The 24,417-nt window shown below is 43.3% G+C and overlaps 1 protein-coding gene across 1 annotated transcript in view; it reads left to right on the top strand.

Moving 5' to 3' along the window:
- The window catches only part of ERP44 (endoplasmic reticulum protein 44), a 108,353-nt gene that overhangs the window by 45,384 nt on the left and 38,552 nt on the right, over positions 1–24,417 (top strand). Inside the window, exon 4 of the mRNA XM_019539903.1 lies at positions 3,399–3,514. Coding sequence (XP_019395448.1) covers positions 3,399–3,514 — 116 coding nt within the window. The remainder of the gene's footprint in view (positions 1–3,398; positions 3,515–24,417) is intronic.

Here is a 24,417-nt window from a genome sequence, read left to right as displayed (position 1 = left end):
CACATGAATCTGCAATCCCATAGGGCAGGGGTTTTCAGCCTTTTTGGATCAGTGTACCCCTGGCTGCTGGACGTGGGGGTGGGGAGTGCATGGCCAAATGTGGGGTGGCAGCAGCTGCTGCCTGCGAACTTCCCCCACCCCCTGTGTCCAGCTGCTGGCTGGCACTCTATCCCCCCCCTGCCCCTGCATACTCCCTAGGGCCTTCTCAAGTACCCCCTGCCATAGGGGTTCCCTGCTCCCTGCTTGCAGACACTTGGGGGAATCCCTCTGCTGAGGATTTCCCTGCTTGCAGATACATGCATGGGGGAAATGCTCTGTAGATGTTGGTGCTCTTTTCTGGCAGCAGAGCAAAAAAGTGTGGCCACCAAATGTGGAGGGGGGACCTCCCTTGGAAGTTCATCTCATCTGAACTAGTAGGTACATGCTGGTGAAATTTCCCTAGCATGTATGTATATTGCTGATGCACAGGGCAAGTTTTTGCAATTGGGAAACCCCTGCTTGCAGACATATGCCCTGTGTTGGTGTGAAATCCTGACTTTCTCTGCTTACCCAGATGCATCCCTGGTGATCCCTGGGATGTACAGGACCCGGCCTGTCAAGCCCGTGGAACCCTGGGACCCAGCTTCAGGCTACCTGTGCTGTCCTGCCATAAATAGACAGACAGCCACAGAAAAATGGCCTAGTTTATTACTACCTTCTGTTGTGGCTGCAAATTTGGGTATTTGTGGCACAATGGAAAGTATGAAAGTCTGTTTACTTTAACTTTGTGCTGCCATAACATGTTTTATGGTGACACAAAGGTGACCCTTGTTTCCACCCACAGGGTACAAACAGATGTCACATTTTCCCTAAGATAAATGGTTTTATCCTGGGACAAAATGCAATCATTCAGATGCCCATGTCTGTTGTCCTGGGATAAATCCTCAAAAAGGTCATAAGATAAGTGCTAATAGTTTATCACAGGATATCACAAAGTGCGTCTGAATGATTGTCCTGGGATTATATCATTGAATCAATGGTAGAAAAGCAGCAGTGCATTCAGCTTCTCACTAAACCCTGGTTAGAAGGGTGATTATGTATACATACCAGTCTGTTCTAAGCCAAACACAGGCACAACTTGTCTAGGGACAAAAGCAACACCTATTTCTAGCCTTAAATTTAGGGAAGGCCTCTCCTTTTTTTTTTTTTTTTTTTAAGTTTGAATGTAGAAAAGCCCTAAGCTTTCATTCTGAGTACTTTTATAATAATAAAATGATACATGAATCCAAAGTTCTGCAGCATGTCAAAAATACAAGGTGCAGAAACAACAGAAGATAAACTGAATTTATTTTCAAAGTAAGTAAGTTTATTGTATTTAAGTTCATTTTAATCTTCAATGAAAGTCACTTCCTAGGAACCAAGGCTTTTAGAGACTTATGCCATCGCTCCAGCCTTTTTATTTGGCAAAGGTCCAAAGTACAAATTCAAAGTCTGACATGACCTCAAGAAAAGATCTGTGGGGTTCTCCCTTGTTTTGCTGCTATATCTGTAATCTTCAGGTTCGAAATTTAAGTTTTGCAATACAGTATGACCTCATAAATCCAGATATCAAAAATCTGGCCCCCCCCCGCTCTGGGACTCCTTATAAATGTGTTAATTTTTAATTGCAGAATTAATGTTGACCTCCATCCCCTCCCATTTTAGCTGTGGATTATGAGTCTCAAATGATCCAAATAACTTGTGTTTTTAAAAGATTTCACTAGAATACTATGTGAGAAGGCATCCTTGTGACTTTCTGTGCGCAACTTGCTTTCTAAAGTTTAAAATAGGTCAACAATATTTCAATTGGATAGAAGAACATAATACCACTTAACTTGTCTTTCTTGTAGAATTCAGTTTTTTTTTCGGTTGACTATTCTAATTGCCCTTCAAACAGGGTCTCGCAAACATTTATTGATGTAGTTACAACTACATAATCTAGTGGTGGGCAAGATCCAGCCTGCCAGTTGATTGGATCTGGCCCATGGCTGCACGCATGGCACTCTGCATGTGGCTGAGCCCTGCCTGGGGGAGCCTGTGCTGCACTTATGTTTGTGTCCATCCCACGCCCGTCAGACAGCACCATCCTGGCCATTGCACACAGCTTTCCGGCAGGGCTGCTGCCACAGCTGCCCAGGTACTGCTCAGCTCCCCTTCCTCCTCCTGCACCGCTCCTGGTAGCAAGTAATGTAGGCAAGCCATGAGGATGCATGCCAGGCAATAGATGTGCAGCCAGGGCAGGGGAAGCTGCAGCTAGGCAGTTGCTGCCCCAGGATGCAGTGCTCCAGCTCCCAGCCATCTTGCACCACTTTGCCCACCTAGCTTCCCCACGTTACCTGCTGCCTGGAGTGGCACAGCAGGGTCAGGAGAAGGAGGAAGAGCTGCTGGAGGTGAGGAGTAACTGCTGTAGGCATGGGGAGCTAAGCAGTACCTGAGTGGCTGCAGCAGCAGCCCTGCGAGGAAGCTGTGTATGCTGGCTGGGGCCAGGGTTGGACTCTGGTGGGGCAGGGTGGGAGTGCATTGCGGCCTGCCCTGGGTGGGAGCGGATGTGGCTCGGCCCCATGTGGAACACTGCTGGGGTAGCCATGAGCCAGACTGGGGTGGGGGGGGCCGGTACCACCAGGGTGAGTTTTTTGCTGCACATGCCCCCTGACCCCTCCCTCCTCCCTCCCCCAGCTGGCTTCTGGGACCTAGCAATGGGCAGCCCCACACGCATACCCCCTATACCCATCCACCCACACACACATAATATATGAGTAAGACTTTATTTTGAGCTATTATGCAATTGCTTCTATATACACTACTAAAAAGACCAAACAAATTGGAACAAAAAATATTTTTGAAATAGAATTAAAACGAAAGTCATAGTAGATGTTTGATTTGTTTTTTGTCTATAATTTGTTAAAATTATATTTTCTGAAAGATTGTGTGGCTGTTGACAGCTCACCAAAACTTATTAAATGGCCCTCCAGCCAAAATAATTGCCTACCCTCGAGATATAATCCCTGAAATCAGTGGTTCTTGCAGGTTTTTTAGACTCAAAGCCTCTTCCATAACTTTTGTGACTTTAGAAGTACCCTATTAAAAAAAACTCCATTATTATGGTGCTTACCTGCTTGAAGGGGTGTGGGAAAAGAGTAGGTGCAGTTGGCAGGGCCTGTACTGCAGTGAGCGCAGGGAGGAGGAGCAGGTGCAAGGGAAGAGCCTGCACTTCTCACTTCTCTGGATCCTGTTCTTATTTTCCTTGCATCACTGCTTTTAAATAGAATGTTTTGTTCTTTTCTTTGAAAGGGTAGAAATGTTACTAAGTCACCAGTAAAAATGTCTAAAAGCTGTAGATATTTTTGGTATTAGAATTTTGTTCATTTGACTCCCAATAGGTGTCGCTTCAGCCAAATGTTGCATCCTATCTTTGAGGAAGCTTCCAATGTCATTAAAGAAGACTATCCAGATAAGAATCAAGTGGTATTTGCCAGAGTAGACTGTGATCAGCACTGTAAGTAAATGGTAGTTTATCTCTATTGCTTTTATTTAGATTGCTTATCAACAAATGGTTGACTTGCTTCTGGAAATACAAGATGAGCACTACAGTATTTTTGTTGCTTTTGTTCCAGTAATGTAAAACAAAGCAGAAAACTGTTAATTCAGCAAGAGGCAAAACATAAGGAATGGCTATTGCCCCAGTTGAGAGACTAAAGGACCATAAAATTCGGTTGTGATTTTCTTATTGTAAATTTGCATTTCTTCCTTGGAGCATCAGCAGTTTAGGGTTTGAATTGCAGCATTCTAAGCACCTACTATGAGTGTGTAGTGCTGCTAAACTGTCGAGGAACTGAGGGCTTACAGCGTTGGAAATGTGCTTGCCACATTTTAGAGCAGGAGTGGGCAATTATTTGGGCTGGAGGGCCACTTAAGGAGTTTCAGTGAGTTCTTGAGGGCTGGGTGGGGGGTGGGGCATGGTGGCAACTTGTCCTCTGCCCCCTGTCACAGATGTGCACACTGTGGTGGGGAGGAGGGTGAGGACAGGAAGATGCCAATTGATCTTATCCAGCCCTGTGCCTGTCTGTCCTGCACCAACTAGTGGAAACCAGGCTGGGACCCCCACAGGTAGGGCACACTTGGCTTGTTGGATAAGACATGGCTGCAGGTGAGTGGAGAGACCCTGCTCATCTTCCAATTTTATCCAGCGCCCCTGGCAATGAGGATAAGCAAATGAGCCAGGGTGCCTGGGCAGTGTGGCCAAGTCCAGCAGTGGCAGCAGAGATGCTGGCAGTGACAGTAAGAAGGAGTCGCCACCACGGGGGCTGCTGGAAAGCCAAGTCTGGCCATGTGGCCTTGCAGACTCCCAGGTGTGCCCAAGAGGGACACAAGGATAGGAACAGACTGTACTCTGTGCCAACCAGCACTTATGTGCCCAGAGCTCCCTGGGCCTGGGCAGGGCAGGGCCAAGGGACCTTCCAGACAGAATTACTTGATGGGCTGGATGTCTTAAAGGATACAGCATCTTGCTGCTTATGGGCATAAGGATTATTCCATTTGTTGGATCTAAGAGTAATTTTAAGTTTTTTAATGCAGTCATTAAAAATCCTGATGCTGCATAGCTCAAGGTAAAAGAATATTTGTGTGTTTAACCTGTATAAGCAAATATTTATCTCTGAGATGCCAGTATTTCTGAGTTTCTTATTGTTTTTTGACAATTAATATCTTGTCTCATGGTATAAACTAGAACCTTCTTCCCCCTATCCCCCTTTTAAGTGACTTTTTGGCTTCAGAAGTTCTTTCCTTGTCCTTGCTTGTAGATTTACCAGGAAATAAATACATTTTTAGTAACTTCCACTGAGATACCATTATTTGTGCTCTCTTTATTTGGAGTATTCATACTTGATGTCCCAACAGTTAAGAACACAACACAGGTGTGTTTGAATGATATCTCGGCCATGAAAATTATGTTTCAAGAAGGTTGTATTAGCTTGGTGTATGAAATATAAAATAAGATGATTCATCAACCTGTCATGTGTGGACAAACAGACTTGATTATTGTCCTCCGCAGAGATATCTGTAAGGCTAATTCATAATCACAGAAAACCTTGAAAATTATTCCTGGATTGAATCCTTGAATCACTGGGAGTTGGGATCTATGTTTGATTGTCCTTAGCTTTAAAAGCGAAATGACACTATTTCCCTAATGGCTCTGGACAGCTTTGAAGCATTCATCTCGCTTTTCTTATCAGAATGGAGGTGATGTATTGATGCACTGCAGTACAAAGTTAGAGTGTAGACCATTCCTGATGGAAGAACTAATTTGGGTAAACAACTGTGAAAACCTTTTGTTCCTTTGAGCAGTGTTCTTTTTGTGGCTTTAAATGCCCATGTGCAACAGGTATTTTCTGCAGTTGCATATAGCAGGGGTTGGTGGCATATGACTCACAAGCTGAATCCAGCCCATGGAGCCATCAAATATAGCCTGGAGTTGGGGAGCTTCTGCAGCATTCAGCAGCTTTGTCCATGACATGGCTGGGCACACCTGGGAGTTTTGCCAGTGCTATACCTGGGCAGCAAGGAGAAGCAGCAGCAGTGGCTAGTGCAGACCTGGGCTGGGTCATTCTGGCTTGCTGCCAGAAAGATGTTGCAGACCCATGAGTTATAGCACTTCCTAATCAGCAGTAGAAATGCAACTGGTATAATTCTTCCCACAGGGTACATCTTTCTTTACTTGCACAAAGCCAGCATGCTTTGTTTTGTCTCACAGATCATGCCGTAGGTGCAACAGAAAAACATTTTCCTGTTAAGTGTCTTCTGTCTGTAACAGCCTTTCTAGAGTCAGAACGTAATAATATAATTTAGGTCTGGATTGATGATTTCTCTTGCTGTGTCTATTCTCCAAGTATTCTTGGAGCTCTTCCTCTAAAGCACCAAATAGTTTAGAGTATTACAATGTGTGCCTAGTTGTCCTAAGAAAGCACATAATATGAAGTGACTGCTTGATGTAGTAATGTTAAGAAGGTACTAGTATCATTGTACAGGATGTTTGAAAGATCCTGTTTAAAATATTTTATATAGGTCAACAAATTATCAAAAAGATTAAGAAAAAACTGAAATGAGTTCAAAGAAGGGTCAGTAAAATGCAGAAGAGAATGGAGACCCTTTCTTATGAAAGAAAATGCAAGGAGCTTGCCTTGTTTAGTTTAGCAAGATAGAGCTTGAGAGGTTATATAATCACTCTACCAAGTATATATGCAGGGTGAATATTATGGATGGTGAAGAGCTTCTTAGGCTGAAAAGCAGTACTGGTGAAATGTCAAGTGGCTACAAACTGAGCATGGATACATTTTAACTGGAAATGTGAGGATTATTTCTAATCACAGTAATGAAGTTTTGGAGTGGCCATCCAAGCAAAGTGATGGGGGAATGGCACCTGAGTTGTTTTAAGATTGAATTGGAAATGTTTATCAAGAAGATGGTATGCTGTGTCAGAGTTCTGGCTTGCAGATCAGTGTGTGGAGTCATCTATTTGTGATCCCCAGATTAACTTTGTCACAATTTTTATACAATAGAAGGCATCTGGTAATCCCAAATTTCAGGGCTTTTTCTGGTTGCCTAGGAAAGTAAGGACTAGGAAATATTTTTTTTTTCTTTCCATACTGGCTTTAGGGAAAGAGCTTGTTTTCTTCTGGGGCAGCTAAGTCTAGGGTTTTTTGGTGAGGATGCATTGATATTCCTGCTGGTCCTTTAGTAATCCCGAGGGTCCTACTTTAGAGTATCTTGCTTTGCTCCTGCTTCAGCAATCTCTTGAGGTCGAGGATGATTGTCTTCCATGACTGCCTTTTATCTATGTGCCTGAAGATGGCTGATGAGGCCTATCCAGGATTGACAGAATCTACTGCAGCTTAGACATGTTTCTGTTTGGGGCAGGTGGTGTTGGATTCTCTATTTGGTCTGCGACATGCTGCTTCTGCCGTTCCTGGTTTTCCACCTTCTGGTGTGGTTATGAGGTTTCAAAGTACAGAGATCCCTGCAGCAGACTCTCTCTCCATTTGGGGCGGTCCTGAGCAACAGTCTACCATGAGCTGACATCAGTGCTGAATTTTTTTTAGGTTCGCCTTATGGACATCCTTGAAGTGCTTTCTCTGCCCTTCTCTTTGAGTATATGCCTTGGCTGAGCTGGGAGAATAAAACTTTCTTCGGGAGTCTGGAGTCAGACATCTGGATTATGTGGCTGGACAAACAAAAGTTGATGTTGGGTGATTATCACCTTAAAACTTGTGGTGCTTGTTTGCAGGAGGACACTAACATTAGTGCATCTGTCTTTCCACTGGATTTGGAGGATCTTCTGCAGGCAGCACTGATTGTACTTCTCCAACAGTTTTACATGTCTCCTGTACATTGTTCATGTCTCAGCTCTGTACAGCAAGGTGGGGATCATGTCTGCTTGATAAACCATGAGCTTGGTTTTGAATCTGATGCCATGATCTTCAAACACCTGTTTCTTCAGGCATCCAAAAACTGCACTTATACATTTGAGGTGATGTTGGATTTCTTCATTGACATCAGCCTTCTGCCAGAGATGACTTCTGAGGTACAGAAAGTACTCAACAGTCTCCACAGTCTCACCTTGGATCTGGATTACTGGAGCTGGGCACTGTTAATTAGGAGCTTGTTGTGGAGGAGGACCGTAGTCTTCTGAATGTTAAGTATCGGTCCCATTTTCTTGCATGCCTCGATAAAGACGTCAACGATTGCCTGAAGGTCGGTAGTTTAGTTTCACTCTTGCTGGAAGCTTTGTTGGTGGTCAGATAGAGCATTGTGGCAAGGAATACTGAGAAGAGTGTTGCAGCAATGATGCAGCCTTCTTAATTTCCATTTTAATGTCAAGGAATCTGTGATAAATCCATCACTGAGAACCATTGCTTGCATACTGTCATGAAGCAGGCAGAGAATGGTGACAAGTTTTGGTGGGCATCTATACTTCAGAAGGATCTTCCACAACACATTTCAGCTGGCAGAGTCGAAAGCTTTCATGAGGTTAAATAAGGCCATGTAGAGAGGCTTATGTCATTCCTAGCATTTCTCTTGTAGCTGGCGAGCTGTGAAGATCATGTCAGTTGTGCCTCTTGATGCCCTAAACCCACACTGAGATTCTGGAAGGAGCTCTTCAGCAAGTGGTTCAAGAGGGTTCTCACAGTGATTTTTTCCTGTGGTGGACAGCAAGGCAATTCGTCTGTAGCTTCCAGTCAGACTTGTCTCCTTTCTTGAAGGCTGTCACAGTCATGGCATCCCTGAGATTATCTGGGATTTCTTCATCATCCCAGATCCTTAAGATAAGGGTGTTGAAGCTGTGGTGTGAGCTCCTCTCTACCCTGTTTGAAATTTTCACCAGGGATTCCATTTGCTCCAGATGCCTTGTTAATCTGCTTGATGGCTTTCCTCACTTTGTCAAGGGTTGGAAGGATTCCAAGATCATCACTGGCTGGGTGTTGTGGGATAGAGTTGAGAGCACTCACATCAACAGCAAAGTCTTGATTTGAGAAGGAAGGTCTTCAAAACACTCCTTCCATTGGGCATTAAGAATCTCCCCTTTCCTTGATCAGGTCTCCTTCATCCTTAGGTCTTAAGGGGTTTGGTCACTGAGTGCTCACACCATAGATGGCTTTGTTGGCACTGAAGAAACCGTGCCTATTGTGGACGTCAGTGAGATGTTGAATCGCCTTAGACTTGTCTTTCCACCATTTGTTCTTCATATCATACATCTTCTTTTGGACCTCTGCCTTGGCTTGTTGGAGGGTCAGTTTCTTTTGCTTGTAGTTGGTATCATTTTGTAAAGCACAAAAGGCCTTGTGCTTGTGGTCGAACAACTCTTGGGTCTTCCAGTTGTTCTCATCAAACCAGTCTTGATGTTTCCTGGTAGAGAATCCAAGTGTCTCTTCACATGTGCTGATCATGCTGGCCTTGAGTGCATCACACATGCTGCTCACATTCTCCTGTTGTTGTTGATTGCAAGTCACCAGTTTTTTGTTGAGTCACCAGTGGAAGAGGTCTTGCTTGCTTGGGTCCTTGAGTCCTTCAGCGTTAATCCTCTGTTGGCATTGCTTCTGCTGCAGCCACCATTTGGGAGCCAGTTTGAGAAACCTAACCAAGTGGATGATTCAGTGATCAGTCCAGCAGTCATCAGCTTCTAACATAGTTTGGGTGATGTGGACATCTTTGTGATCCCAGGCATGGGTGATGACATAGTCAATCAGGTGCCAAAGCTTAGATTCTGTGTCTTGCTTTGATGTCTTGTGCTTTTTTTCTGGAGGAACAGGGTGTTGGTGATGGTGAGTCCATGTCCACACATTTGGTCAAGAGGAGGATATCATTGGAGTTGACGTTCCGTACTCCTCCCTTGCCTGTGGTTCTGTTCCAGAGGTTAAGAGTCTCTTCCAACTCTGGTGCTGAAATCATTGAGAAGAATAAGACTGCCTCCTTCTGGAACATCAGAAAGGACTCGGTCAAGATGGGCATAGAAGTCCTCCTTGGTTTCATCAGCAGCGCCAAGAGTTGGGGTATATGTGCTGATCACAGTGGCACATTGGCTCCCCAACGGTTTAAGATGGAGAGTCATGAGGCGCTCATTAATTCTGATAGTGAACTCATTAATTTGGCTTATGAGTTCATTCTTAATGGCAAAACCAACCAGTCAACACAGCCCAGGTGAAGTCCTGTGCTGGAAGGGAGGAAGCACCTGTGAAGGAGCAGCTGATTGCTTAATTGATAAGTCATTAGCCTGCTCCCTCTTTTCCTCTTAGGCCATAGGTACTGGTCCCACTCATCCTTCCTCAATCCTCCCTCCCTCCCTCCTACCTGCTCTGCTGTCTTCTGATATCTGCTGGAGCACTGTGTGGCTTCCCTTCCCTTCCAGTCTGTGACCACCCCAAGCTAAAGGATTCCGTTATCACTGCACTTATTGGTTAAACAATTAATTGTTAACCTTTCACATCCCTATGAGAACCCAACTTTTTAAAACCTAATTTTGGTTACCGGTTATCTTTGATCAGTACGCTTTAGTTAGTAAACCATCTTGTTGGCTGACAAGATTTATTTGGCTACATGGCTTATAGGGTTTTGGCACTTAAAAGTTAGTCTTGAAGAGAGGTGGAGGCAGCAACATCTGTCCTTAAAGTAACCTTACCACTTTTGATAATAAACCATTATAGAGGGACTTACATTTCAGCCCTAGCATTTCAGTTTTCTATACTTATCTTTTGTCTCAGGTTGGCAACTTTAAAGTAGCTGAACAATTTCAGGAGAAACTTTTTTAAAGCATTTTGGAGAAAAAATAGGTAGCTTTTACTAATAACTACTTTTTTAGATGCATCTTGATTTGACACTTTTGCAATATAAAGTAGAAACATATAATTTGGTGGAGAAGATGGTCCTGGGATGAAAAGTGCCTTTTGAAATGTCCATGACAATGTAACCCTCTGAAAAATTCCTGTCTACCTTCCTGTTCTTTGAGTTTTAGGCTCATTGCCTAATCTCTTAACATGCCAACTGTATGATATGAAGTATTCTACTAACCTCTGTTAACCTCCTACTGAGGCTATGATATGATTGAACAAAGCAAGAGATCTGGACGGAGGGAAGATGATGATGTAGCAGTGCTGCTCTCCTTAGTTTAAGGCAGTGGTACTCCACTTATGGCTATGTTCTGGATTCAGCTCCTGAAGTGACTGGATCTGGTCTGCAGCATGTGGGAGATCAGCAGCAAGCAGCTTGAACTGGTGCCTCCCCTTCCCTGCCCTGCAGCTGTGCCACTGATCCCCTCTGAAGCCCTCCCTGCATTCTCCTTCTCCCCTCCCTGATAGCTGGCACTGCTTACTTTCTTCCTCCCAGTCTCTCTCTTCCTCTCCTCTAGTCAGGTGATGCATACTACAAGTAAGCCTTCTCCCTCCCCTCTGTCTGACATGAGCAGCCACCTGCCTCCCCTTTATCTTCTAACTTCTCCCCTCTCCCCTGCTGCAGGTGATTAGTGGGCCCTGCAAGCACCCTGCCTAGCACTCTAAAAGGTTAGTTTCTATACTGATCTAAGGAAAGATATCTTGGGTTGCATGATGAGAAGAGTATGGTTTCTTGTCTCTGCTTCTTCCACTAGATGGTATTTAATTCTGTTCCCTTGACAGCACTTTTTACTAAACCAAAGCCTCACATCCCTAGCTAAGATAAACCATGTAGCACTCTCTCCATTTTACAGCTTGCATAAGGGCAGTTCTGCTAAAGCCAAACCAAAATTCTAGTCTCTCAAGGCAAAGCTAAGGCTCATCTACTGAATGATATGGCCGTTCAGGATGAGTATGGCATATCTCTATACTAGGCTGTTGTCTGTATTAATAAAATGAAACTTGCTTCTGGAACCAAGAAGAGAACTAGGAAGTCCTGATTTCCGTTATTCCTCTGTGTCTAATAACCAATAGCAAACTGTATTTCATGAGGAACTTTTCAATTACAGTATTCCCTAACATCTGAATGTGTAATCTCAAAAGCATGTTAATTTTTAGTGTGTATGCTGTTTACTACTATATTAAAGGAATAACCAAATTAATGATCTGCCATGATTCACCTGATAGGCTGTAAGTAGTTATGCTAGAGTCCTTAAAACAGGGGTGGGCAAAATGCAGCTTGCAGACTGGAAGACTAGCTTGGGTGGCTGCAATCTGGCCTGTGGGGCCCCTAAAAATTTTTAAAAATTAATATTTGTGTGTCCCTGGCTACCTGTCATATGGCCCTCAATAGCTTGCCAAAACTCAGTAAGCGGCCCTCTGCCCGAAATAATTGCCCGCCCCACCTTTAAAGTTTATAGTGGAAATCTTACTATAGCCCTTTCATACTGTTGTAGACTTACTCTTACACATTAGTGTAGAACACTTACGATTGTTTTAATGTTTATTAACCTCTATAGTATAAAAAGTTACTGGCTAGTATTTCCATTTGGATTAACTATTTTCATATCTATATTTTTATGCGACTTCAGGTTTTGTAGCATAATTAGTCAAGGTGTATGTTCTAAAAGTGGTGAATTGTTTACATTGCAAGCTGTTTCTTTCCACCCGAAAACAAATCTCTTTTAGGGAAACCAAGTAGCTGCTTTCAGACTATTCTAAGCAACATTCATAATGGTCATCTGGGCATAGATACCTTTCACTTGATGCGCTAGTATTCAGACACTGCAGGTCCCACCAGTTTGCACCAGCCTCAGAGACAAGATAAATTAAAGAGAATTATTGATGCTCTGCAAAACATCTGATGCTTACAGACAAAACTTTGCTCTCTCAGCCAAATACAAAGAAGTTCTTTTGAAGGCTGATATTTAGTGTCTCAAATGCGATTAAAACAAGTAGTAAACTTTTAACAATATATTCAAACTTTGTGTCTATTACTTTTAAATTTATTTGAGGACGTTATAAAAATATCAGCTGAAATATGCATTCATCCTTCAGCCTGTCTTTTCATTGTTAATTAAGTGTATGCATTCATATTTTAATGCTTCCACTCAAATTGCCAAAATCACCCTTTGCAGGAAGAAGTGAGCAGTGTTTGCTATTTAAACTAAGTTTTACAGGAGAAATAATAAATATTCTAATACAAAAGTAATGGAACAGCCAGGATTTCATTTTTACTGGGAGACACAACACACATTCTTCCACTACAAAGTGTATGATTTCCAGGCAGATAGTTTAAGAGACTGGAAAAGATACGATTGATCTTACATGAAGAATCAAAATACGTATCCATTAAAGCCCCAAGTTCAAAGCAATTAAATGAAGCAACCCTGGATTTAGGTACAAGAAGTCATGTCCTCTTCAAACCAGAAGGCGGCATGTCAGGGCACCAGAGAGTTGAACTCCGTTTGATGTTGTAAATAGGATCATAGTGTCAGTAAGTCATAAGAACATAGGTGAAACCATTATCAGATTTAGTAAAGATTATACTGCTAGCCCCACTAAGTCTAGATTTTAGTTTCAGGTTTATGCCAGTCTCATTGCATCTTTTGTCCAACTGTAAACAATATAGGTACAAACTTCCTACCACCACTAACAAAGTTAGTTTGCTTGATGCAGCATGAGAACATATATCACCTGTCACTCCAGAGCAAGCCCCCAACAGCCTGGTATGTATGAGTATGGAGAAGGAGAAGTAGGTGACAGTTGTCATTTAGAAGCTAACAGTCATTGATTACCTCTGGGATATCAATCAATTCAATTTAGTATAGGCAGTTCCATAGCCAGATCAGTTCTCTGGGGAAGGTGTGCTGTACCATACAGAAAATGCTAGTACTGGGCTTCCTTGATTTCTCTAGCTCTTAAGAACATGGGATTTGTCCAAACGGTGTTTCTAAGCTGCATCAGGGCCATGTTCATATACCATGGTCAGTGTACTCTGTGTTCAGAATATCAACTGCAGGGATTGCTTCATTGTGCTGCGGGGTGTCATAGAACCACTGAGAGAGATGCGCATACCTGGCAAACTGGATGGCTGGGCAAGGTCCACAATACCAGAGTCTTCAGATACAGCCTGGTTCCCCTGATGATATGGGGAACATTTTGCCTGTGGCTTTCCCAACTTAAAGGTGCGCACGGGACTCATCTGTCCACTCCTCCAGTTGCTCATGAAGCCTTATGCCAGATGCTTAGATTCCAGAAAGGAGATTTGCAACTATTAGGTGTGTAGTTGCCAAGTGACTGTGAGAAATACATTTTTGGGTGTCTTCAGACACTGTGGAGGATGCTGTGTTGCATCTGGATGCTAATGAGCATACTTGACGAGGATGGTCATTTTGGCCTTCATCCTGCATGTCTGCAAGAGCAGAGAGTAAGACCTTCCTTGAAGCCTGGGAAGCAGAAACCCAGAGTGTCACTGGTTAGTACCAGGCACCAAAGACCAAGCTTCTTGATTACTGCAGCCAAAGATTGAGCCATACTCATTCACCAGGCCTTCCCTCACTACTTCTAGTGATAATGGGCCGCAGAGTTGGAAGAGCACACCACCATCTAACACCAAAAAAATGCAGGCAGCAGCTCATTGTCATCTTTTTAAACTAAAATAAGTTATTAAATATTTTAAACATTCAGATTCTGTGCGATTTGCTCTTAGAACTGACAACGTACTATGTAGTCCCAGGCTCTTTAGCCTCGAAAAGCGTAGGCTCAGGGGTGACCTGATGGTCACCTATAAGTTTATCAGGGGTAACCACAAGTTTCTGAGGGGAACGTTTGTTCACCAGAGAGCGCTAAGGGATGATGAGGTCGAATGGTTATAAACTACTGCAAGATCGTTTCAGGCTGGATGTAAGGAAGAATTTCTTTACTGTCCGAGCCCCCAAGGTCTGGAACAGCCTGACATCGGAGGTGGTTCAAGCGCCTACATTGAACACCTGCAAGACCAAATTGGATGCTTACCTTGCTGGGATCCTATGACCCCAGCTAACTTCCTGCCGTTTGGGCGGGGGGCTGGACTCAATCTTCCGAGGTCCCTTCCAGCCCTAATGTCTATGAAATCTATGAAATCCTATTTGAAATCTCTGGGTTTGTCTTGTGAATCATATTTGCATGCCTAACAGTGCTAACGTTGCACGGCACCCTATGGCATTCTTGAAAAGATCTCAAGGTACCCTAGGGTTCCATGGCACTCAAGAATTGCATCCAGTGGACATCCCACTTACCTGTGCTCCCATCATGCTTCAGGAGATGGTTCCTGCCTCATAAGCTTACTTCTTGAATGGGCACTGTGAGTAATGAGTGCTCCCAGGAACAAGAGAACTTGCCATTCAACATTTTGGCAAAGCTGCATGATTTTTTTTTCTGAGGTGGTATGACTGACTTTCCTGTTCAGGGCTTTATTTCAATATGGATTATATAGACTTCTTTCAAGAATGAGGAGACCAGTTCACCTGGCACATTCTGGGATGGACTGGTGCATTTGTCGAGACCTGCTTCCCAAGGGAACCTCAGCATCTGCATTGTGAAGTTGCTCTCTTCCAAAGCATGTCCGCTGTGCTGTTCTAGAGAAAATGTATCCTCCTATTCCAGTGAAGACCACGTGGGAATGCTTGCATCAGAACTTAGGTCCTTATCACTGGCACTTCTGAAGCACCTCCTTGTACCTGCCTGTATACTGCCCTCCTCAAGGTACAGTCCACAAACTTTCCCCAGGATATTTGAAAGTGTAACAATGAGATGATTAGATTGACTGTCAGCTGCTGTCATATGCTGCCAAGCAATGCCATTCTATAGCTCAGTGAGCACCAACATTTTTGGTAGGTATGTCACAAATTAGGCCCCCACTTCTACTCCCCTAAGTGCCACTCCAGTCCCTTTCCCCTACCTGATTTGCTGCTCTGCTTTCTGCTCCGAGCTCTGTGCTCCCTAACTAATATTTCTGCTTTGTTTTCTGCTTCCTGCCCTATTTGCAGCTGTGCTGCCTGTCCCATTCCTGATCTGCCATGTGTCCCATGCCAGAGGTTGGTCTTCCCTGCATCAATTCATTGTCACTTCCCTTTGTTAAAGAGGAGGTGACTGCCTGGGAAATGGTTCAGGAGGGGTTCAGCCATTCTCCACTACTCTTCTGGCTGCGTGAGAGATATGCAATGGTTAGCATCTCTGGAGAGAGAGAAGTTGCCAGGAAAACTGGAGGTGGGGGAAGGAAGACATTCAGCTTTTATCCTTCTTTATCAGTAGCTCTACATGTTTTTTGTACTTGGGAGGTAGTTTTCCTTTGCACATGTTCTTTTTTTTTAACTGAATCACAATATCTTTTAAAACTGAGCTGTACTCATTTTAAATTCTCATACGTAACTATTGAAATGTCTGTGTAGGGAAAGTTAGAGCCCCGCATGTTGAATAATAAATATCTAGTATTTTTTATAAAGAAGGTACAGCCTGTGACTTGTGTATCTCTTAACTGTCATGATATGTAATGTTTTAAAAGCTGATTCTATTAACAGTGGAAAACCTGTGTGTTTACTGTGTGAGCAAAGCATAGTGATGGCTTACTACCTACTCCAGAATTTTATCAGTTGGACCTGCTAAAGGGCTCCTTTTCTTTTTCTGTAGTCATTAGCAGGACTGTAAACACTCTTTCTGATATGCCTTCTAAGAGCTGCTATTTTTCCCAGTCTAGATAGCAAGCCACAATTTCTTTCCCAAAAATAATTTGACTTTATTTCCTATGAATGGAGACAGAAATGACAACTTTTGCCTGATTTGGCCACAGAAAGCAGTCTATAGCTGTGACCAAACACAAGTGCGTGGCTGCAGACATCTTAAAAAATGGCTGATCTGGTGAAAAATATCACCCTCATTGCATGAAGTATCAGATAAGGGTACTTTTGAAAATGTAGCATTTTTTGTAACTTGTGTCTGCTGAGCTCCTAGCCTGTGCTGTTTTCAGAATGGGGGTGGAGGGAAGGGAGTTTAGTCTGGGGCTTTTTCAGCCCCCCCTAGAGGATTGGGTGGGTGTATTAGAGCCCCTCTCTCAGGTGGGGGCTCTAATTCACTCACTGTACCCTTCAGCACCAGTTGGGAAACCCCAAGAAGGAGCTCCCTCTGCTGCCTTCCCCCTCTCCCATTCTGAAAACTGGGAGCGCTGGCAGAGAGCCTGGCTGTTGCTCTGGGAACCTGGTTGCAGGCTCTGAGCCTTCGGCTACATTCCTCTCCCCCCTGGAACCAACAGTGAACTTCTGTTTGGTCTGGGATAAGGTTATAACTGAGAACACTTTGTAAAAATGGTTCTTAGTTACAGTGGGGAGCTGCACTTATGTCTGTACCCAATTTCTTGTGCTTATTTTTTTTCTTAGAATGCCAGATAATATAAAACTTGTTTAAACACAGTGAGAGTGATAAGACTAACGGTTCAGCTTTTGAGGTAGTGAAATGCTATGTTGTTTAGATGAGGGTTTAGAAAGAAGTGAAAAGCATTAAAATCATCTGTATGGATTTAGTCCATTATCTTGATGGCATATGTCAGTTTAGTTGCTCACTCCACCTCTAGTGAGGCATCTGGCTGTGGGCTATTTTGTCCCCTAAATTCTTGTCACATGTTCGTCGTGGTATAAACCATGCTACGTCAGCGATCTGGTGCAAACCCAGACTCAGGAGGCACCAGTCACCCATGTCTTCTGCAATGGGAAAGTGCCTATGATCTGATATTTCGTGGTCAGTGTGTTTTGTATGTTTTCTGTCTGATTCCACCTTGGATCAGTTAATGACTCTTGTTAAAGCCGGGGGGAGTGAGAGTATCAGATCTTTTTTTAATGCCAAAGCCTGGTGTGCATATTAGTTTGGAATGGCATACTATAAAAGTTAATCATGTATCAGCACTGTCTTGACTACCCTTATTTCATTAACCTAAAATATCATTGTAACCCTTGAGAATCTAGTCTCTTTTCCCAAAACTAGTTACGTTTCCAGTTTGATTGGGCAATGGTCTTTTCTTCCTAGGGTTCTTATTCTCAAAAGGAAAGGCTTTCACAGGTATAAATATGAGTAAATTTGTTGGAATAGAAGGAAAACTGATTTTAAGCATATTTTTTCCATATGAAAGATGTAGAAAGATGTAGTTGTGTAGGAATCCAAAAGGAGTAATTTTCTCATTCTTACACTTGCTCTTTAAGGGGTTGTTTTAGGTAAGTCTGCATTTCTTAGGGTCATTTTCAAAACCTGATTTTAGAGTTATTTTTTGTAAAAGTTGTGATAACCCCTTTCAAAATAAAGGCTGGAGAGTTTCTAAGTCAATTTCTCAGTACCATAATTAATTTTTGCGTGTGTTAACTTCATATTTGGTTATAGGCAGATCCAGGAGAAGGCATGGGAGGGAGGGTTGCATCCACATGGTCTTAATTGTGTTGCACGTGTGCAGTGAGCTCTCTTAGCTCACTGGCTTGTCAGTGCAGCTGCTGCCAGAGCCTGCTTTAGTGCAGCTTCAGAACCCAGAGAATAAACACCACTACCACTTGCCCCAGCCCTCACCCCCTTGTCCCCTGTCAGATTTGATGGTAGGGAAAAAGGCTGTTCATCTTCTGGGTTCTAGAGACGTGCTAATTTGGGCTGTAGTAACAGCTTTGCATGATGAGCCAGTGAGCCCAGAGAGCTCACTTGCATGTCACTCAGCTGGTCCCCAATACTTCCCTGCCCAAATCTGTGGATCCATCCCACTATTAAATTAAATGAGCAATTTGTTTCATCTGAACTCTGACGTGGGGAATGCTGCATTCAACAGTCTTACACATTACCTTCTACCCTTTCCACCTTAAAAAAAACATTTGACAGTGAGTAGGGTGGAAAGGAATAGTTTGAGGGTTAGGAGGATATCTAATGGGTTTATCTTACATTTATCCTCTTACCTTACATCAAGTCTTATGGGTGCCTAGAGCAGTGATCTCCAAAGTGGGGTGCACAAGACAATCCATTGGGGTGTGGGAAGAACATACTAGAACTTCTGTTTATGTTTATATAAATATACATATATTGGGGGTGCATGCTCAAAAGTTTTTTTTACTGGTAGGGGTACATGATCAAAAAAGTTTGGAGACCACTGGCCTAGAGCACAGATTAGATTTAGTAATCTAAATAAATAGCAGCATTTTTGTATTTGGAAGTCTTGTTCTAGGCTAACATTGAAGACTGGTGACCTGACAACTTGATTTCTCCAGCTGTGGCTTTCACTGTCCAAAATTCTTTGGACAAACAATAACGTTATGTGTCTGAGACAAGTCTCCTGACAAAAGGAAGACATGATAAATGTGACAGATAAAAACATGTTGTATAGTACACTGCTGAAAGAGCTCATGGCTTTCTAGTGGTAAGGGTGATTATAAGAGCCCTGTAGAATATTGGGAGTTTTTGTAAAATCTGTGACACCACCAAAAAGGCACACCAGGCCAGTCAAAACAATACTTTCAGCAAACAGTTTGGATGCCCCACTGTGATGGGTAGTACTGCCAATGAGATGTCCCTTTGTAGGCTGTTGGTGCAGTCTTCATGATAAGGGACTTTAGATACTGAAAGTGCACCACGTGAATGGGTAATAGCTGTTCAAGAGCACGATTTCTTGAAATCTCTTTAAAAAAATTTTAATGTATAATTCAGCTTTTCTATGACATATATGCAATTTTGTCCTTCTGTTAAAGTTTCCGCGTGCTCTTTGGCTGTTTACAGAGATTGCACTACCTCTCTCAGGAGACAGCCGTTTGCCCCCAGATCTTACAGACAGGCATTGAACCAAAACCAAACTGGAACCAAAGAACCAGTGTAAAATGGTATCTTGACTTGAACCCGAAGCGAAACTGAACCATAATTTGTCGTGTTCTACTGAACTTGAACTGGAATTGAACTGAAAAAAAAATGGGTTACCAGTTAAAATAAAGGTTCAGACTTTACTAAAGTGACATAATTTTTTTTTTTTTTTAAAACTATATCAAACCTGCTGGTTTATTATGACACAAAAAAATAAAATAACATGCACATGAGATTGCTACCAGGAAGGCATGCCTCACATCTCGATATTGAATCCTTAGGATTTTTTTTTTAAGCTAGCTATTTCTATCATGTTTTTCCCCTTCTTTTTGTGGTTCCTTAGTCTATATTATCAACAGACAATTAAGTTAAATGTTTGTGAGCAGCTGTAAATACTGCTGTTTTTTCTATTAGTGGACACTCATTCTTAATCCAGCAATGCCAACTCTTATGAAATTATTGTGAGACTCTGAATTTCTAAGTAAAATGAATGTGACTCATGATAGAACTTTGAAATCTCAGGATTATTTTTATTCTGGTGTGTGTAGAGCAGTGCCTAGCAGGTGAGTCGTGGAGGGGAAAGGGTGAGAGGAGAGGGAAAAGGGAGGCAGATTAAGGCCCCCACTGAGGAAATGAGATGGGGCACGGGCTGGGGTAAATGGGGCCCTGGGGCCAAGGTGGGTCATGCAACAGACCTGGGGAGGGGGATATATGTAGCTCCCCACCACTATGCACACCCACAGGGGAGCCACGGGTGGCATGCATCCCCTGGATTTGTGCATGGGACAGAGGTGGGCTGCAGCCTGGGGCCCTGCACCCTGCTGCCTTTGTCCCAGGAGCTGCGCAATGCTGCATTGTGCCTTCTGTTGCCAAGCAGGCAGGGGGCATGCAGTGCGGCAGCACATAACTCCCAGGGCAAAGGCAGCAGGGCTCAGAGGCAACAGCCCACCTCTACCCCACTCACAAATCCAGGTGGCACGTGCCCCCCATGCCTCTCCCAGGGGTGCGTGCAGCGGCAGGGAGCTGCTCCCCCCTGTGCCTCCTGGACAAGCCTCCAGTGGTTCTGTTGCATGACCTGCCCTAGCCCCCTGCCCCAATCCTTCCCTTACTATGGGGGCCTCAATCTGTGCCCCCACCCCCACCCTCTGGTGGCAAGTCAGAGCTATACAGTCAAGAAATGGTATGAAACTCTTAATATATGACAGCTCACAGGACATTTTAACTTTTTAACATCACTTAGGATTTTTTTAAGTCTAACTTCACCCTTAAAATATCTGCTGAGGCTACTGGTGTAATACAGTGAGGAGTTCACTCTTCTGCCTGTACACTGCAGCTTGCAGTTGAAGATTCACCAAAGGAATGTACAATCTCTAACATAATTCATGAAGTTGTTGTGTGTGTAAAAATTGGAAAAGTCCAACAATATTGGTAATAATGAGGAATTGAAGTCAAAATACTTGATCATAAATTGTCCTCCTAAATAGCATTCTACTTATGACATGCTCGAGAGAGTTTTGAGAGGGACTTGGGGCTCAGGAATTTGTCAGGACATAGCCACCTCACACCATGAGCTTAATCTTGCAGAAGCAGAATGGAGTGCCATTTAAGGTGTAACAATTGCACTAAAACCTGCTAAAGTAATAACAGGAAGACAACTAACTGGGTGACTTTTATGGTGCTTGGTTAAATTGCCAGCTGGAAATAGAAAACCCGCATCCACTTCAGCTCAGTCCTTACTGGCTTCCAGGAAAAAATGAGGAAAAAAAGCTGTTTGATCGCTCTCATTTCATAGATTTCATAGACATTTGGGCTGGAAGGGACCTTAGAAGATCTTCAAGTCCAGCCCCCTGCCCAAAGGGCAGGAAGTCAGCAGGGGTCATAGGATCCCAGCAAGATAAACATCCAAATATCTCTTGAAGGCATTCAAAGTAGGTGCTTGAACCACCTCTGGTAGCAGTCTATTCCAAACCTTGGTGGCTTGGACAGTAAAGAAGTTCTTCCTTATGTCCAGCCTAAAATAGTAATGGAGGAGTTTGTGACTTTTTGACCTTGTCCTCCCTTGGGGTGCTCCCCCAGATCCTGGTGAGTACCCCTTATAAACTTATAGGCAGCCACCAGATCACCCCTGAGCCTGTGCTTTCCAGGATGAAGAATCCCATAGCTGCTCTTAGTCTGTCATCATAAGGTCTGTTTTTCTGACCTCTGATCATGCACATGGCTCTCATCTGCACTCTCAAGCTTCTCCACATCCTTTTTGAATTGTGGAGCCCAAAACTGGATGCAGTACTCCAGCTGCAGCCTCACCAAGGCCGAGTACAAGGGGAGAATGACATCCTGGGATTTGCTTGAGAAGCATCTATGGATGCAAGCCAGTGTTTTGGTCGCTTTACTAGCTGCAGCATCACATTGAAGGCTCATGCTCATCTTGTGGTTAATCATGACGCCCAAGTCTCTTTTGTCCGTAGTGCTAGCCAGCATACCACTGCTGAGCCTATAAGGATGCTGCGAGTTTTTCTTCCCAAGGTAGAGAACCTTGCGTTTTTTTGGTGTTAAATGCCATCAGGTTCTCATCTGTCCATTTCCTGAGCATTGGCTTTCCTGGTTCACTCCCTGGAGGTCTGGACCAGTGCAGAATATTCCTCCTTGGAGGTGGATCCTGTTATCCATCCTTTGTAGCTCTTTCTTTTTAGATGCAGGAGGTCCGCTAGTTCTCTGCAGAGCCGAGGTGGCTGCTGTGCCCTTGTGCTGCCTTTCCTCCGAGATGGAATAGAATTAGCTTGTGCATTGAGGATCACTCCCTTGAGGAGCAACCACTCATCCTGAACTCCCCTCCCCTTTGGGTTGTGGTCCCTTAGGGCCTCTCTGACAAGCCTCCTGAGCTTGTCAAAGTCAGCTTTCCTGAAGTCGAGGACTTCTGTATTGCTGACTGACTTACCAGCTTTACGGCAGATGGTGAAGGTGACCAGCTCGTGGTCACTGTCACCCAGCTTCCCTTTGATCATTAGGTCACTGATAAGGTTGTTCCCCATTGCCAGTACCAGGTCGAGCAGCGCTTTACCTCTCGTCGGCCTGTAGACTTCTTGCTTTGGATAAAGCTCATCCATACATGTGAGAGAGCTTTGCAACCAATTGGATTTGGCCGAGTACTCTTCCCGCAAGATGTCTGGGTAGTTGAAGTCTCCCATGAGAACCATGGACTGGGACTGGGCAGCCTTGGCCAATTCCCTGGCAAACTCCTGGTCAAGCTGTGTATGTACCTTGTGTATGTCCCTTGATCCTAGATACCAGATTCTTCTGTCAGAAGAAGAAAACATCAAGGCAGTGTTTCATTTAACCAGTACAGGCACAAAAAATGGGAAATTCTTCATTCATTCAGAAGTTGAAGTCAGTGATATTATAGAATCAAAGGCCCATGTGCCTGGAAGCAAAAGATCAGATGCCCCCCAAAAGGTAGGGCCGTATCTTGAGTCATTTGCAGCTTGAACCATGTCTCAGTAGAAAGGAAGACATTAAAATACTGGGAACAAAAAAAAAAAATGCCAAGCCTAAACTGTATTAACTGGCAACAACTGAAATGGCAGTTCCAGCAATATAGGTGAGTGCTGAAAGAACATTTTTCAGGCCTCAAATTTATTCAGTCAGCACAGAGGTTCAATATGACACAGCAGATATTAGGATATGTTAGTTTAGTCGAGTCAAACAAATTGTTCATGAAAAAGTAATTGTTTGGACAAGACAAATACTTGCCAAAGCCATGTAAAGTTGAAGTCAAGTGAGATCAAGTTAAAAAGGAACATTACTTTTATAAACTTCAAATTAGTATTACAAATTTTTCAAAGTTTCTATTTTAAAAGCTTATTTTTATTCTGAAATTAGTAAATTATTTCTATGCTATGCACAAAAGAAATTTGAACTGTTGTGAATTGGTAACCAAACCACTTTCTTTATTTGGTGGCGTAAACCAGAACTTGGAAGAACTCCTTTTATCCCAAACCACTTGAGTGTACATCTCAACCTAAACTGAACCCAAATAAATACTGGTTTGATTCCCTGTACAGACATACCCATTGTCCTGTTTAAGTACCTATGAAGTGTTGGTCTACTATCTTGCACACTCTCCTCTCTCCCCACCCCCATCACTGTGTGCATCTAAGTTAATTGTGGGTCATTCACATTAATTGCTAGTCGTTCTAGGGACAAGCCTATTGCTGGCCACATGCTAGCCAAAGAGCAGCAATACTGATTGGAAGAGCTACCTGTGTAAATGTCCGTCACTCCTGTTTTGGTACAGGTCAAAACCTAGGATAGTCGGTGCTGTTTTAGGTGAGATGTTTGTTTACAGGCTTTGGGTGTCATTTCTTCCTTCCAATCATAAACCCAAGATTTTTCCATTTCCAAACATCTTTTATCTTGTTTTCAGTTTTTCCAAATGTACAATAAAATAGCTCTTAATTTTTGTTTTGTATAATAGTAGGTTGTGAGTTGCTAGCAAGTTGTACATTGTTAAGTAAATTGCAGCTAAATTATTGAAGTTCAGGATAAGCTTCAGCTTTCTCTTCTCTGTCACTAAGCTCCCTTTTCTCCAATTTTACAGCTATGTTATCCTTCCACTGTAGTTGCCTTAATGAAAATAACAACAAAGTACAAAGTATTAGAATAGCAATTAATAAATTAAGATAGGGAAAGAGATCTTTGAATATCAGAGGAGGAGAGTACTTAAGTTTCACTATGCCTGAGAATTCTTCTACTTAACACCTATGCTCTTCTTTGAAAATGATTTTCTCTTGGGCCTACGCAGGCTTTAGCAAACAGCCAATTGATATTTTAGGATTATTTTCCTTAATTTTATCTAATTTTCAATTTATATGAGGCAGTTTTTATATAGGTTAGTGCAGAGTATGGCACACAAAGGCATTTTGCTTGGCACGTGCCTTGGGGCAGATGAGGGGGAAGGGGCCAGGGTTGTGCTGCCACAAGAAGGATCAGACCCCTCACAGATCCCCTGCCATCCACCCCCCCACACACCAACATCGTACAAGTCAAGGTTGCAAGTGTTTTTGGCACTCTGCCCCAAAATATTGCTGCCCCCTAGATTAATGTGAATATTTTCAAAAATGATGGTACCTGGTGGGGC

This window comes from Crocodylus porosus, unplaced genomic scaffold, assembly GCF_001723895.1.
Source record: "Crocodylus porosus isolate Cpor-Errol unplaced genomic scaffold, CroPor_comp1, whole genome shotgun sequence".
NCBI classification, from domain to species: Eukaryota; Metazoa; Chordata; order Crocodylia; family Crocodylidae; genus Crocodylus; species Crocodylus porosus.
The sequence above is the reverse complement of the archived record's forward strand: the minus strand, read 5'-3'. Positions and strand labels throughout refer to the sequence as shown.